We start from the raw sequence: 17,004 nt of genomic DNA on the forward strand, positions 1-17,004 counted from the left end.
TTCTTCTTCTTTCAACCGGTCGCCGCTCATCGTTCGCCACCTTTCAAGCAACTGCGAAAAGGGCTATAAGCCCTCGGACTCGAATCGAGATCTTAACCTCTCGATTCTGTGTTTTGTTGACCGTCGGCACGTGAACCAGATTTTACAAGGTTACCATTCGCCCAGCTTCTCCAAACCGGCTAAATTCTTCGCATTGGTAACCTCCTTACGAAACTACTCTTTAACATTTTCTTTTTCTTTATTTCAATTCATTTTTTTTTTCGACACAACGTTAACTTGCTCGAACGTTACGAATTTTTTTCTTTTGAAATTATTTGTACTTGAATTTTTGTAATAATTTTACAAACACGTGTATGCTTGATTAATGTTGAATAACGTCAGATCGATAAAATTCACATAGTTGTAATATATTATAGTAGAAAAACGAACGTGATACTACATTAGACAAATGGCGTGATGGCGATAGTGAACAATTTAAAACGGGACTGTAACTCATTATTGAAATTACTTGTATCGTTCTTACAATTAGTCGTTAGTGAATGTTGTAACTTTAAATATGTTACATCGAGCTAGCGATAATACAAATATTTCTATGTTAGAATATATATTATTATCTGTATATGTAAGTATACATGGATATACTTTGGATGTCTCCGTAGTTACAGCTTCGCCAGTTTGCGAAAGTAAGTGAGGTTTGCTAATGAGAGATAATCAAGTACCGCTCGAAGAAAAATATTAGCTACGAATATAACTTTCGAAAGAATAAAATTCTATTTAACGGCGTTTAACGAGCTAAAAATATTGGATAAGAAATTTTCTACTACATTATAAATTATACTTTCATTAATTATTGCATTTCTCGTACCTTTTATAATATCGACTCTAAAATCGATAAAAACTCCAAGACATTTGAAGAGAAAGATCGATCGTTATACTTCTGTAATCGAATATACAGTTACAACAGCTCTATCAAGATATCAGAAACGTCTCGATTAATCGTGATAAATTATCTTCAACCGATCAAGAGCAAAGAAGATTATGAGTTTCCATGATGCGATTTAGTTCAAACGATAACTTAGGTCGTTCTTACCTTTCTCTCTCTCTCTCTATCTCTCTTTCAAGATTATTCATTAAAAGTACCGGAAGGTCTGGTCATTTTAACTATAAAATTTCTAACGAATATAAGAAAAAAAAGTAATAAATATGTTTAATCAACGAAACGACTACCATCATTTTCAATCATCTTTTCCTATCTTTCAAATAATAAAATATTTTCCAGTACGTCTCTAATAAATAATATAAATTGTCATCCATCTTCTTATATGTGCAAATTTTTGAACGAATTTTGTGTAGGTTACATTTAGCGTTGGTTGACCCATGTCTCTAATAAGATACTAATGGTCAATGTAAATCTTATGTTAGATGTGGATGGCTTCGGGTTTTACAAGCTGACGGCTTTTTGCCGTAAGTTGAGTTCACCACTGGTTGTGGAAAACCGAAGGACCGAGTCTTCTTCTCTTATCTGTCTCTATCTTTCTCTCTTATTCTCATAGAACGTTCGGATTAAAGCTTAAGACTAGCTATAGTGTATACCAAGCGAGACGTAGAATCTTCTCTAAGGTATATACATGTATATATGCGTGTATCTAAGACCCTAGGAAAACTCCTACGATCCGGAGACGATTAGGCTTACGGGGCTGACCTGAGATAAGCGTTCACACTCGTGTATCATTCTGTAAGAACTAACGTAACTTCCGGGTGTCTGCGAGATCTTCAGAGAACAAGGAAGTACTGTGGAGGAGGATATGCTAATGAACGATAAGACCAGTTTCCTAACAATTCCGGCGTCACGCTATAGATTTTCGTAACGTCACTTCGATCCAATTTCTGACGTTTCGAGATCGTGTCAACTAAACGACTAGAAGATGTCACGAGATATCTCCGACTTTGTAATACTTTTAAAATGTGTATGTTATATAGAATAAGTAAATTCCCAGGTGAAAGAACTTTCTATTTACTAACCGCATAGAACTTCAAATCATTCATACGAAACGGTTTATCTAATTTTAGTTAAATATTATGTTTATTAACTCCTGGGTCAGTTAGTGAACGGATCGGTAGTAATGTGCATCTATACATATATATTATACATATAATAAATATTATACATGTATAAGTAGGTCTTTTCCGTATTTATTAGCAGTAAATTATGAATATCTCGGTATTCTCGACTTACAGTAATTTATTTTTTAAAACTTATATTAGTAATACCAATTATCGTTTTCACTGGTAAAACAGATGCTTGCCAATTAACGTGAAATCTCTTAGCATCTTTTGAACAATAATGTCATATTCAATTGTGAGAGAATGAATATAGAAAGGCAAGGAGTTAGGCACTTTCTCAGCGAACTGACCAATCCTTAGCTAACTATCATGAGAAGAAAACGTAGAGGAGGAAACGTGATCGGAGTGTGGAATACAGTGCGGCGTTTCCTGATGATCGTGCTCGCAGCAGCTAGAATGCATCTATGTAACTGAAGCAACTCTAGTGGGTCAGATTCACGCTTGACCTGCCTTGAACGGATACTTGTAACCATGTATCAAACGGCCAAGAGCACCGTTCCTTCCGGATACTTGTGCAATGTCGGGAACAGGAAAGTAAAAGATATGATAATTACTTCGGTCCGTCGAAACAAATCGTCGTCGCGTTTGGAAATCACCGAAGCGTGCCAAAGCGAGCTAAGCAAACCGAATCCATTTCCGAATCATAAGAATACGTAACAGATTGCTGAGATTATGTCATTCCTCAGTGAAACGGTAACACAAACAGATAGTCGGATTATTGGATAATTAAAGCGTAACGCTAACGAGTTTCATGTAACGAGTTGGAACTTAATAAGAAATCTTTTGTTAGATAATGTTTCTTGTTTTTCCTTGAAAGAATGTCTGTGAATTTCGATAATTGTGTTTTGTAATAATCTTAGAAGAAGCAAAGTAGCTATACGCGATGCGTGTTTTAATCATTTTCTAATTATATAAATCTACAACAAAATTATTTCTAATTATATAAATCTTAATCACACAGTTTTTGATTTTGGATTAACAAAATGATAAAGATGGATAATTTTATTGATAAAAAGTATGTTTAGAGCATAGAATTTTTTTAACAAAGTCGCGATAAAAATATTCGTTAATAATGGAAATAGGAAAGGAGAGCATGTAAAAGAGTGAGGTAGAATTCTTTGAGAACATTGTACATACAACTAACGATACCCGTGCGACTCATGGTTTTCCATCGCGATAACCTCGCGCATCGTACACGAGATCGTGGTCTCGGATTGCGTAAAGGTACTTACACTAGTTAGGGAAGGGAGATCGTCTACGCTCGTCGACACGCGTCCTGTGTTTCCACACCTATCTCTACGAGTTCTTGTGCGTGCATACATAGAGATATGCATATAACTTATATAGTCGTTTTTCGTATAAATCAGCAATCATCGGCACCTCGTAATATCAATTGAAATTACATCGAGAGATTGTGAAATTTCGTAATAAAATATCTACTTTCACGATGATTACGCTCTAAGTGATTCTTGATTGAGAAAAAGTATTTAATTTCATTTTCACACATACTTATACGTACACGTAATCTTTATGATTACAAGTGATAGCTTGTTGAATTATAGTAAATTTGTATTACAAGTGAGATAATCTAAGCTTGTACTCGAAGATTTTCTTTAAATTCCTTTCAAGTTCGATAAGTTCGTAAGATCAAGTTCGATGAACTCCTTTTTCATCTATCATTTCCAGACTAGATCGATTTCTGTTTTCTCAAGGAAACGTAGAAATGTTAAAAGTAGAACACTTGGTCGCCGTTTTTCGCCGAAGGCTACTAATTAGTCGACCCAAGGAAAAAGTTGGCACGACGGGATCCGAATAAAGTGGGACAAGGTGTTGTTGGTGTATATATATATGTAATATCCCATGATTATCGGAGGATGCGTCGTTTGACCCCCATAAATGCTTTTATCCATTAACTTGACGCTTATTCGAGAGCGATGCGAATCGACGATTGTGCACCACCATGAATAATTTATTCTTTCGTCAATGCGTAACTTCAATTCTGAATGGAGATGCATAATGCATATAGCAGAACGTTCGGAGTCCGGTTTGGCCGGACGGGAGTGATCGAAAGAGAACTACGTTGGAATTGAGGAAAATAACGGTCATATAAGTCATTAAGAATAATTATGCTTTCCATTTTTTACCTCTTACATTCTTTTACAATCTGCTAATCAATTTGAACGTATCCTTTCTCTTAATCTGGCAATTCAATTTGTTCAAATGTGAATTTATAGGAATCAAGGAAAAAAAGTAGGCTTATTGAAAGATAAGTTTTTAGATATATTCAAGAAATCAAAATAAATCTTTATGCCGTGGGAGTAGGCACATACCTTATTGGTTAATCTAACGGTCGATGTCAAAGCAGATTATACATCGATTACTCGAGGGAACAGAAATAGTAGATAAAGATGAGGACGAAGAGATTTAAGAAAAAAAAAATAGAAAAAAGAAGAGGAAGAGTCGAGCAACGGTATCGTTAGAGTTTAAACCAAAACTCAATGAAAATCCGATGGCAGAGAACTCGATCGTTCCCTACCTTTTCCTTCCGCTCACAGAAGCTAAGGTCAGGGCTTGTACATACATACGTAGAACGCGTGTACTAGAACCGTATGGATATCGATCCGGAGCAGGTGATACAACGAGTTTCTTCTTCCTATGTTCTATCTACGTGTATTGCTTGTATTCTACCGACAACCGCAATTACGGTGCTCTACAGTTAGGGTCACTAAAAAAGGCTGTCGGGCTCTTGGGTCTCGTCGGTCCAGTTTCTAAGCGTTAGTTATCTAACGCGAATACATCTCACGTCCTTTCTACACGAGAGAAAGAAAAAGATAGCTTAAGAAGAAGAAGAAGATGAAGGAGAAGATGGAGGAGAAAGAAGAGAGGGAAAGAAGCGTCTGCAACTTGTTCTCTCTTTCTCTCCTCTCTTTCTTCTATACGGCTGCGTGCCTACGCCCAGTAAGGCTGAGTCCTTACACACAGTATCGCATACCGTTATATTATTTATACCGGAGGCATATATTTTGCCTACGCGAAAGCCCTCCTCCTCCTTTTATTCTCCTTTTGCACGCGAGAGAACTCGCCTTAACCTCGATTCATTATCGAGCTTGGCTCCAAGACTTTCCAAAAGGATTACACATTTCCTCCGATCGATGACATAATGATGAGAAATTACCTATAGCCTCTTCTATTTATTCAAGTAATTTCTCTCATCATGATGGAAATTCCGAGAAAAACTAATTGTCCTGACGATCCTATGAGACATTGATAATTATTCTTTTTTTTGAGTATCGACACGTTCATATTTATTGTGAAAAACAATTTAACAAGTACAGGATGATTAAAGGTATACTTCCGTAAGAATATTAACTCTTTTAATATCTGAAAGAAGATTAACATCGATTAAAAAGAGAATATCATACTTTTATGATACGCCGTTGGTATATCAAGTATCATTCTTGATAATAAAAGCGACGATAAATAATAATACGGGTAATTTGTTTATCCCGATCAACGATTGGATTATATGGTCTTTAGATCCGGTTTCGAATATGGTAAAAGAAAGATTTTCTTTTTTTTTCTTTTTTTATTTACGTAACGCGAGTAGTAATGGACAGTTAAAAAATTGATGTCATAAATTACTGTAACGTGCGAAAAATAAATTTCTAATAATGGGATCGTGACAGGATCGTGAAAGCATTAGACTCGTATACTTTACGTATCTCCAAGTTCGTTCGGGTTTCTTTACGAGCTTGCCGCGCCTTGTTAAAAGTCCTTTGTCGCGCGCCACCGACGTTTAATTATAGCGATCTGTTTTATCGACGCGTATATTTTTTTTTTTACTGTATTCGCCTGCTTGATTTTTCCTTTCTCCCGTCGATCCTCGATAATTGCAATTTCCGTTTAACGACGTCCTAGCTCGTATACGTTAATAGGAAAACTAAGCGATTGCTGTCGCGCATGTCGAGTTCCAAGATACAAATAATAAAACGAGTAATATAGTAAATGTATTTCATTTGATTTACACATAGAGAAATATTAGAGAACATTGCAATAAGAAGATTATGAACTTTTTATTAATAGGAATACGATGGCTATATAAAGTTATTCATATTTTACATTAAAAGCAAAGCGAAATAAAGATGTTCATCAAGTTACGGTATTAAGTTCTATTAATTAATTGAAATCGTAAATAGTCATGATGGAAAATAGTATATATTTGTAATTACATACATAATAATGTTACGTATTGCGTACGTTTTTCTTTTTTTCCTTTCTTCATTTTTGCTACATTCAGTATTTTCTTTGTTGAAGACTAACCTTGTCCTACATAAAAAAGACTTATGATTGGACCCAATGTCTATTTTATGTTCTATATAAACCCTTATTTTCTGTTACTACTTTTTATAAGTACTTAGAAAAATGTTTTGAATTTATAAAACATTTTCGTAAACTGCCGGTAAAGAAGAATCAGTAAATGGCGCTGCGAGCGCTATCTTAAGGCGGGTTTCTAACAAGCAAGCTGATTGGACTAAACTAGAAAGTGTTCAACGTATATAAAATTCAGTACAACGTGAGCCTTTTACTTCGATGTGCCTAATATCGTGATTTCATAATCATCGGCAGTTATTTTTTGAGATATTTTAATAATATTATTCATTAGTGTTTTATTTAGTATATGTGAAATAATTATGGATTAATCTTGATAGTGTAAATTCATGGTATTTGTAGTTTCAGCTGATAATTTGTATATGACCAAAATGGCGTCAGCCGAACAGGTCGGTCTTAACAAAACTTGGGAATTATCGCTTTATGAGTTACATCGGACGCCTCAGGATGCAATTACCGACAGTACTGAGATTGCGGTTAGTCCGCGAAGTTTACACAGTGAACTTATGTGCCCTATTTGTTTGGATATGCTCAAAAAGACAATGACTACCAAGGAGTGCCTCCATCGTTTTTGTTCCGATTGCATTATTACTGCACTTCGAAGCGGTAATAAGGTAAATATTTACTATTTAATGCATAGAAAATCTTTAAGTTGTTGTTCATTTTATTATTTGTACAATCGTTCTATTTATTCTCTTACCGTTATTAAACTTTTGGTTGTGTTGTTCTGATTGTCAAAGATTTAAATATGTAAACACGCAGTTGTTAGATGAAGAAACTTCGTTCAATTAACATTGACATTAATTTTATGTTTGAAATACGATGTTGGGATTGGAGGAGTATACAAATTTATCTATTTAGAAAATATTTAGCATTATTTGTTGGAAAACTTTTTAAGTATATCCTTTTATGTTGTAGTTATTGATATGTACTGTACTCGTATTGTTTATTTATAGGAATGTCCAACTTGTAGAAAAAAATTAGTTTCTAAACGTTCTTTGAGACCAGATCCAAACTTTGATTTGTTAATTTCAAAGATATATCCTAGCAGAGATGAATATGAAGCACATCAAGAAAGAGTTTTGGCTAAATTAAACAAATCACATTCCCAGGCTGCCTTAGTAAATTCTATTACAGAAGGTATCAAGTTACAAAGTCAAAATCGACCACAACGTTCCAGAAAAAATGCAAATGAATCTGAAAATACAAGTAATGCGACTTCGTATAATAATACTCCAAATGTTAGTGCACCTACAACACCAAATCCTTCTACGAATGCTGCAAATCAAAGTGATTCTTCGCAAAGTGCTACAGGACCACTAACTACTAATAATGGTGGAGCAAGTAATAGTTCGCAGAATTCTACAAATATTTCTCAACCTGCAAGTAGTCCTGCGGTTTCAGGTAATTTAACTTATTTTGTTTATTATCGTACAAGTAGGATATATTTATATAAAAATATATGATGTAACAAGAATGTCCAATATTTTTAGGAACTACTTCTAGAAATTCCACAACACCTTCGCCAAATCCAACGAACCAAATACCAAAGCCACCAAAACGACAAAAAAGTCTTCAAAACTCAGAGAATGATTCCTCTAGTGCGGAAGCAGAAACAGGTGGTGGTGATTCTATGGTTGATACGGAAGGCGAAGGTCCTAGTGAACCTTTGATGCTTAATGAGATCGAACTTGTTTTCAAACCTCATCCTACAGAAATGACAGGAGACAATTCATTAATAAAAGCATTAAAGGAGAATAGCATTCGATATATAAAAACTACAGCAAATGCAACAGGTGATAATCTTATTAAGAAAATCATCTTAAACGATTTATTTTAACAAAACAATAATAATTTAATTTTTTTACAGTTGATCATCTCAGTAAATATTTAGCAATGCGGTTAACTTTGGACCTCGACACAGAATTGTCAGATTCAGATAGGTTAGTAAATTTTTGTATTTATATAGCACCTTCGCCAGGACAGCTCGTCGTATTGAGCGGATCACAAACATTACGACAAGTGAATGACAAATTCTGGCGAGTCAACAGACCATTGGAAATGTACTATTCGTGGAAAAAAACCTAGGGAAGGCCTCGAAAATATCAATCAGATGGGGGCTAGTTGTATCATGCTCCAAATCAAAATTAAATTATGTAGGACTGTTGTGAAAGAAAACACCTGATGTATTTTATTATATTTAGTTATATTATATAACAGCTTTGAGAGAGATACAACTTAAGGGAAAGGTAGAACACGAGGAGAGGTTTCTTCGTGTTTTTTTGACAGTGCAATTTTTACGATATTTTCAAATGGTTCTTAATGATTATGCTATACGAGTTTTTGTACGAGAGATTGTTATGGCAACATATTTTTAAGTGATAGATTTAAATTAGAAACATGGCGTATATTGATGACGGTGATTAGATAAAATAGAAAAGAGTAAGAGCATCGCTAGTATGTGATCATTGTTTTATATTCCTATAAGTAGTACCATTCTAATCTTGATATTTTTGAAAAGGTAATACTTAGGCCACACGTCATATACATTTCTATACTCGAGCAACGTCAATGATTAATTAACTTATTTCATAAGCGATGAACGAATTGCTGTGGACCATTATGTACAGTTTTGTGAAGAAAAAGAAAACTAAATAAATCGATGTATATAAGCGAGAGTTACGAAAATCTTTTAAGTTATCATTGTCCGTTTTATAAGTTTATCAAATTTTTTGTTATTTTATTTCGTATAATATATTATTCAATAAAAAGGTGCATTGTGCAATATTTTTCCCAAATAACATTATCTTATCCTATTTAGAATAATCTATGTATATAGGGGAACGTGAATGCTTAGTTAGTCTACTCTAAGGTGTTGGAGCTTACATTTTCTGTGAGTCAGACGCGATAATCGAAAATCACATTTCCGGTCTCGTTAAAGATACATAGAAACCGTCTTTGCCATGGAAAGGCAGAGTAATCGATAAGAGAACCCTACGACGCACCCCTGCGTTTGCCGCTGAAGCGAAAACAATGCGGATACTACGGCCTTTGATAGCATGCCACCCTCCTTCACAGTCAACGACAAACCAGATTCTGAATTCCTCCTCTTTCTACTTCATGAGAAAACGAAGGGATAATATCAAGCACTTTGGAGAAACATATAACAGGATTCTTTAGTAAGCAATCTCATAAGGATAACTTCGAATAATCTTGCGAAAAATCTTCATGTTCTTAGATGCTATTTATTTTTTTTAACAGCTTTTTCAACGTTATTTAAGCTAACTAAACGAGATTTATACTGTTCGTCAATTTTATATTATTGTTCTTTCGATTGTTATGTGAATGTTTATGTGTTTAACAGTGCTTTATTTTTTATTAGATCGCTGAAACTGTACCAAGCAATCTTTACTATTCTATGTTATAAGATAAGATCATAAAGTTTGCACCGTAGGAAATTCGAGATCATCTATCTTTTTTAGAATAATAGTCTTCTGTTTATCGTACGACAATACGCTTTAAATCATATTCACTGACGGAAGTATTAAACATTCGAAATTTCCGGTCGTATTTAAGTATGCTCTTTGTTCGAACTGTCCACAATCGGCTCGATTTTCACGTTCTTAGATAGTTCTATTTGAATTAATTAAAGAATACAGTGGCATGGCCGCGCGGTGAGCCTAATCTAATTACAGGGTATAAAGCAAAGTAATACCGCCGTATAATGACTTCTTCTAATTAGCGCTTGAAATGTATTCCAAGATTAATAAGATCTTTCTGCTGTATGCGCGGTCTAGAAACAATGATTAATGTTCTTCATGTGAAAACTAATTGGTTTAAGTATTATTATACGAAAGTAGATCATATAAGAATATCTGTTAGAAAATATTATTTATTTAAAAAATTTGTTCTTTTTTTTATAGTTTTTTAATTTTTATCTTTATAAATTAAAACGATTCTTTGTAAATTTTATAAAATGAGAATTTTTTTTTAGGTTTACATTGGATTGCGCGAACGAAACGGTGATCAATTCGATGATTTATCACGTTCTTACGAGATTTCAATTTTAATTTACGATAGGATATTACAGACGTGATTTTCGATCGAATTAATGTTTAGATTTGAAATAATTAAGAATCAAATCATCGAACGGGAAGCGCAGTATCATTGTTTTCGTAATCTTCATCCGCTTCCTCGTACTCATCCTCTTCATCCGATAGTAATATCGCTGAATAGTTTTCGTCATCAGTTTCGTCATATGAAACAGAACTTTCGGTGGAATTCTCGTCGACAGACGAATGATCGAAAGATCGATTCGTTAAAGATTTAACCGTATTTTTCTTATCTTCTTCGGTTTTTTTTAAATTTATGTTGTCGTTTTCGTCCTCGGAGGTCGACAATTCTTCTTCTATACAATTTTCTGATTGTACATTTGAATTTATATTCATTTTAGCATATTTTTCTTTAAGAAGTTGATACTCTCTTTTTGCTGTGATTCTAAAACAGAAATGTTGATTTAAAAATGATTTAAATCTTGCAATGATTATATCATAGAGAATATAAATATTTATGTTCCATCGAAAATTGATTGGGAAAGTGTGACGTAAACGAAAAGAAGTGAAAAAAAAGGAAGGAAGGAAAGAAAATCGATGCTTGTAATATTAAAGATTCTATTACGGTACTCTTCTTGGTCCGGTTTCTTCGTTAACGCAGGAAGAGAAGAGCTTACTACAAGATAAAGTAGGGTCAAGACCGCTTTGATTATACTCACGGCATTTTGTAAGGGTCCTTGTACCAAAGCGGATATCCCGTGGGGTTTTGTCTTCCATCGGGGATAGAATTTTCGGACGGTAGTGGGTTCACTCGGAAATTTGCTGGCTCAACCGTCTCTTCTAAAAGGGCCGAAACTTGTCTTGCGTATTCCTCAGTACCAGCTGACCTTTCTAGTCTAATAAATAATGATATATATTAATGCATTATGCTGTTTATTTATTTTTATGATAGGACAGATCAATATAATTAACTGTAATAACGTTATTTTTTATCTACTAACTTGTGAAACATTTGTCTCGTAAATTCTGATTTTGTCGATGGATTTAGATCAACATTTTCAACACCATAGTCTCCGTTATTAATTTTTCTAATTGTATTTTCTGTAATTCCATAAAAATTTCCAAAGTGTACTGCTGCATCTCGTGGAACTTTTAAAGGAGATAGTTTAGGGTTATTAGATTTCACATTTCCTGTTAGTGTCGTACTTTTTGGAGGATTGGATACTGTAGTCTTTTTTATATTCCTGGAAAGAGATAAAATTAAAAGATTACTAGCACATTTAAAATGTTAATATTTTTTTAATGATTAATTTGATGAATGCCTTATACTTTCGATCTTTCTGTAATTATTCTATTTATCATTCTTACACGTAACGTTACGAAATCAGTATGCTACAATTATAAAATCATTATTATCGAAATAAATACGTAAGCATAAGTTTGTGTGAGAAAGGAAATGTTGTTCATCATGCTATAAGAAACGTGCAAATTCCACCACAAGATGATTTCTAATCTTACGATGTACATAAAAATCTTGCTTTATGGTTGAAAATAATATACGAATGGGCATTACTGTAAAAAATAGAAAGACATACGAGTATTTTACGGCCTAAGTGGATATTGTAAAATGGTAGGACTGATAAATAAACCGTTTTCTGTACGTAGAAGTATTTACACGACACTTTGACGGATAGTTAATGACCTGTCTCTTAAAAAGTCAACGAGGGCCAATGACTTTACTATGAATACCAATAGTACAGTCTTACTTGACTTTGGTTTCTTTTACATGATATTACGTAAATTAACGTTTGCTTTCGACGATGTTATTTAATTTTAAAAAAAAAGAAAACATTTTATTATTATCTTAAAAAACAATATAGAATATAGATCTTTACTTTTCACTTTTATTTGGAACGGGAAATATTCCAGAAGTTTTCAAATTGTCAGACTTGAGAGATTTCTTGCTAATATTTCGAGTGATTTTTGTTACAGAATTGATTTCAGAATGATTCAGAAGATTTTCAGCTTTTTTATTATTTTTTCTTACGATTTTATTTTTATAATCTTTTTTTAATCTGTGTTCCATCGTCGATGAATTACTTAGAAATTTATTTTCTTTTTTTTTTTCTATATATGTATATATGTGTATATATTTTAAGTTTTTGAGATGATAGATATAAAGTTATTTCATACAAGAATCGATTTAACTCATAGAGTATTTCGTTCTATTCTTTCGATGATTTTCAAACCGACTTCAGACAAACGAGATAAAATTTCTCGTCGATATAACGAATGAAGTTGGTTTTCCAAAATGAAAACGACTAACCGCGAACGTTTTAACAAAATTAATCGATTAGATGGCATATGATCACAACCCATTTTAACGAAATTACATTGGTAAAGAGGGGATACTCGTTTTCACCCTTTCATTCTCATCCACATGTTTCCGCACGATTTTCTATTATCCTTTTCACGTATCATTCTCATTCTCTGTAAATCAGAAAAGACTTTTATTACGAGCGTTTGGTTTTAATGAAATCTTGGTTCTTTTATTAAAAAATAATATAGAATGATTTATTATAAATATTTTCTTGTGAAATAAAATTTTCAACGAATCGTAGACGATTAATGTGAATATTTTTAACATTTATTTTAACAACGTATAAGATTATTTTATTTTATGTATGTACGTTGTACATTTTTATACATAGATTCTTTTTCATCCAATAAGAATATAAAGTAATAAACAGAAGACAAAGAGAGGAAAAAAACGTTCGTATGTGAAAAGTTTAGCAAGCGAAATACGAATAAAGGAGGAAGGATATAGTAGTAGAGAGGTGTATTTTTATTTACGATCGAAGGTGGCTTAGTCGCCGGCGGCGGTTCGAAATCGTCGTGCACCATCTCAACAAAAGCGAGCAAAACGTAGCGCTTTTTTTTTCTCGTACGTGATATGCAAATGGATGAATTCTTTCACGTATGGCACGTGTGTTGGGAAAAAAAAAAATATATAATACTGGCCCACGAAGCGGATCTACCGAAATTATTTATCGCCCGCTGTGTTGAAGGTTAAGAAAAATTTTTATTCGTTCATTTTGTTCTTTGATATCACCTTTTGTTTAGATTTTATTTCACGACGAGGGAAGTCGGAGATACAGGCTGTATCCTATTAATATTCGTATATATTATATTACTTTGATATTCAATCGCGAATAGATAAAATTATCTCGCGAGTGATAATGAAAATTAATTACAAGGTGGTCAATATTTATTACATCAGTCTGATGCTTTTGGGTTGGTGGTTTCGCGTGAAGGTATCATTAATATTAATGTTGATTTTAACTATTCCCTTTCTCCTTCTTTTTAGTAATAATAAAGTAACAATGATAATAATTTTATTAAGCGAATATAATTATAGAGTTTCTAATGGAACATACAAAAAAAGTTAGTCAAAGGATGTATTTTTAGAATTTCATGAAAATTGATCTTTCTGTTCCCATACGTAAGTTATTTGTGTTCAGTAATTCGTAAACTGACAGGAATAGACGTAAGATGATTTTTTTGAACTTTAACAGCTGGAAGTTATAGATACCTATTCGCTTTCCTGTTAGTAAAGTTTAATTACTCGATGGAAGCTGCCGACAATCGTGAGTATAAAATCTTACGAGTAATAAAAGTCGACGGGGGTTTTGAAAAGTGATCAGGCAATCGGTAGTTGGTCTGTGCACTCTGGTAGGACACGAATTTCGTCGAGGGTGGTCCTTTGATCATTCTGGCATTTCTCAGTCGGGTACTTTTGTGTATGTGCAGGAGCACTTTTTAAAACAACTCCAAGACGAAATATACTATGATTGTACTCATACGAGTAAAATTTCTTTCCAATTAGCATAATGAAAATGATGCGAATTTTCAATAAAAATTTAAAATTAAAATATATACAATTTTCATAATAACAAGAGGAATCTCAAATCACTGATAAAGTATTGTTCTGTGTTTTTCTAATCTGATCCAATCCGATGCTGTGCAATGCGATGTGATTCAATGTAATATATATTTACTTTCCATAGGAATAACATTACAACAGTATATAATATAATTCTTAAGTAATGCTGTAACTAAAATGTGTGTAAACGATGAAATATAAAATTCATAGATTGTTGCATCGAAAAGGAATCCTTTCAGATAATTTTCTTCTGACTTACTTCGATTGAATAATATATTGCCAGTATAAACGAAGATTTCAACGCATTGCCAAGAGACATCTGTGTTAAGGTAAAACAAATGTTTAAAATTATATACTCGATTGGAGGAGACATATTTGATTTATTATTATAAATTATTTTCTATAAATTATTCGAATAACGATAGTCTTTTGTAATATATCAATCGTGTTTTGGCAACGAGCCCGTGTGAATTAATCATCTCGGATTGAGGTTGGTTCATCATCTGACAAAACTTTTATGCACTACTAAGCGGAATCGAGAATCGCTGCCAAGTTACAGATACCTTCCAAAGTGAGAATGTCCTTAACATCTGCGAGAGTTAGCAACTGCTGTGACATTTTACCGAAACACGTGGGGTCGATCTTGTAGACATCATAAGGTGCGGAAAGGATCAATAGCAATGTCAAATCATGCAAAAAATGAATATAATTTAATATTAGATACTTTAGCAATCGGAATTGATCTTTTTAATTGGTAGATTCTATCAATTATGTGTTCATTTATAAATACTGCTAATTAAATTATATAATGAATAAATCATGGAGTTAAGATAGATTATAAATTTTTAATACTATTTAATTATTATTTAATGAATATTATTATATTGCCATTATATAAATATACATGAAAAATTGCTCTTATTTAAATAATACAAGATAAAATATAATCATTAGAGTGAAACGATGTTTTCTATACTCGTAATTACGATCTTGTACTCTTAATATAAACGCGTATCAAATTATTTTCGTTACGTTCTGATTGATATTTAGAACATTTAACATAGGAAATCAAATCGTTCTTTTTTTTTTAAATAGATTTTTAACGTTTCGCGATTCCATCAAGTATATTTGAATAGGGTCTATTTACCTTTGATCAGTACTTGCCGTTTGTGTCCGTTATTTCTGATTTGTGTTGTCGATTCTATCGGATCGTTAGGTCAAAGCTATCGGTTCGGATCTCCGATTGAACTAAAGACGCGTAGAAAGAGGAAACTAGGAGGGTTGGATAGGAGTTAACACACGGATATCGTTGTAGCTAGGTACATGCAGTATGTTTCTACGATACCATGGCATTCCTGACTCGGTCACGGGTTTATATACATATGTACATAGATACACTTCGTTTTAACGCATATACAGGCACATCGCTGTGGGAATCGCTCGGCTGTTCTTTCATACACCGCGGACTACCTTGCATCGTTTGCCAACAACCAGGCAACCTGGCCTCCTTACCTTCGCAAGTCATAATATGTAGAAGTACAGAGACGATTGAAGTTGGATAACAGTAGGGGGTAGAAAGAAAAAATATTATTGGATTTTTCTTCAACCATTGCAAACGCGGGCGCGAATTTCTTTCAACTGGAAGAACCTTATTTACATTCCTTCGTGAGTTCATAATTTTATTTTCTTTTTCTTTTTCTTGTTTAAACATAGATTATTAAATTTATAATTTTATCGCTCATTTATTTTTTTTTATATTTGAACAGTACTAATTAATAAGTTATCATATTCATCGAGTTTATAATTGTTTAGAAATGTTACGATAAATTTGAATCTTTTTATAATGAAACTTCGTTAATTAATTGGTTTTGAAGAATTTTTAATATGGATAATTGTATTTATATGAATAAATAATAATAATATATTATTTTTCTTATTTTATGGTATTAAAAGGTAATAAGTTAGAATTTATAAAAAAAAAACATTAAATGAAAGAGAAGGGGTAAGGGTGGGCCAACAGGAGCCTTCTTCTTTTCGAACATCCTTTTTACCTATGTTCGGCAGTGTTCGATTGAATTCGGTAACATTCGGCGGTGCTCGGTGGGGTTCAGTCTTACTCTTAACTCGTGCTCACGGCGCTCGGCTCAGTCGTCGAAGCGCGCTTCTTTCGTAAACATTAGGTGTCACGCTTATTGTGTGTTCCTTGTCTTTACTTCTACGAGCTCGAATTGAGAGGAAGGATCCTACACCATTGAGATATCGCTTATCTCTCACCTACGTTATCACAGAAAGGATGTTTGGAACTACAAGGTTAGAAAAAAATAAATATATTTTTTCTTTTATTTTCAAATTTATATTCAAAAACATTCGTATATTTTTTATGTGTAATTTATTTTATTATTTAATACTAAATCAATGATAAGACATTGTAAAATGATTGAAACGTATTCGTTTAATTTATCCAATATCTAACTCATCGTATAAACAACGAATTTC

The 17,004-nt window shown here is 33.1% G+C and overlaps 2 protein-coding genes across 2 annotated transcripts in view; both read left to right on the top strand.

The window, feature by feature from the left end:
* Positions 1 to 6,675: 6,675 nt before the first annotated feature.
* LOC122524876 (E3 ubiquitin-protein ligase RING1) lies at positions 6,676 to 9,191 on the top strand. The gene is made up of 4 exons (XM_043647367.1): positions 6,676 to 7,127; positions 7,470 to 7,917; positions 8,007 to 8,309; positions 8,384 to 9,191. The coding sequence occupies exons 1-4, from the start codon at positions 6,843 to 6,845 to the stop codon at positions 8,599 to 8,601; spliced, it is 1,254 nt and encodes a 417-aa protein (XP_043503302.1). The 5' UTR covers positions 6,676 to 6,842; the 3' UTR covers positions 8,602 to 9,191.
* Positions 9,192 to 16,660: 7,469 nt separating this feature from the next.
* The window catches only part of LOC122524813, a 33,269-nt gene continuing 32,925 nt past the window's right edge, over positions 16,661 to 17,004 (top strand). The window contains exon 1 of the mRNA XM_043647258.1: positions 16,661 to 16,818. Coding sequence (XP_043503193.1) covers positions 16,802 to 16,818 — 17 coding nt within the window. The 5' untranslated portion in view covers positions 16,661 to 16,801. The remainder of the gene's footprint in view (positions 16,819 to 17,004) is intronic.

Source organism: Polistes fuscatus, unplaced genomic scaffold (assembly GCF_010416935.1).
Source record: "Polistes fuscatus isolate 324 unplaced genomic scaffold, CU_Pfus_HIC Scaffold8, whole genome shotgun sequence".
NCBI lineage: Eukaryota > Metazoa > Arthropoda > Insecta > Hymenoptera > Vespidae > Polistes > Polistes fuscatus.

Coding starts and splice junctions, on each gene's coding strand:
- LOC122524876 (XM_043647367.1), top strand. CDS start 6,843: ATGGTATTTGTAGTTTCAGCTGATAATTTGTATATGACCAAAATGGCG. Junction 7,128..7,469: donor CACTTCGAAGCGGTAATAAG/GTAAATATTTAC, acceptor GTTTATTTATAG/GAATGTCCAACTTGTAGAAA. Junction 7,918..8,006: donor AAGTAGTCCTGCGGTTTCAG/GTAATTTAACTT, acceptor CAATATTTTTAG/GAACTACTTCTAGAAATTCC.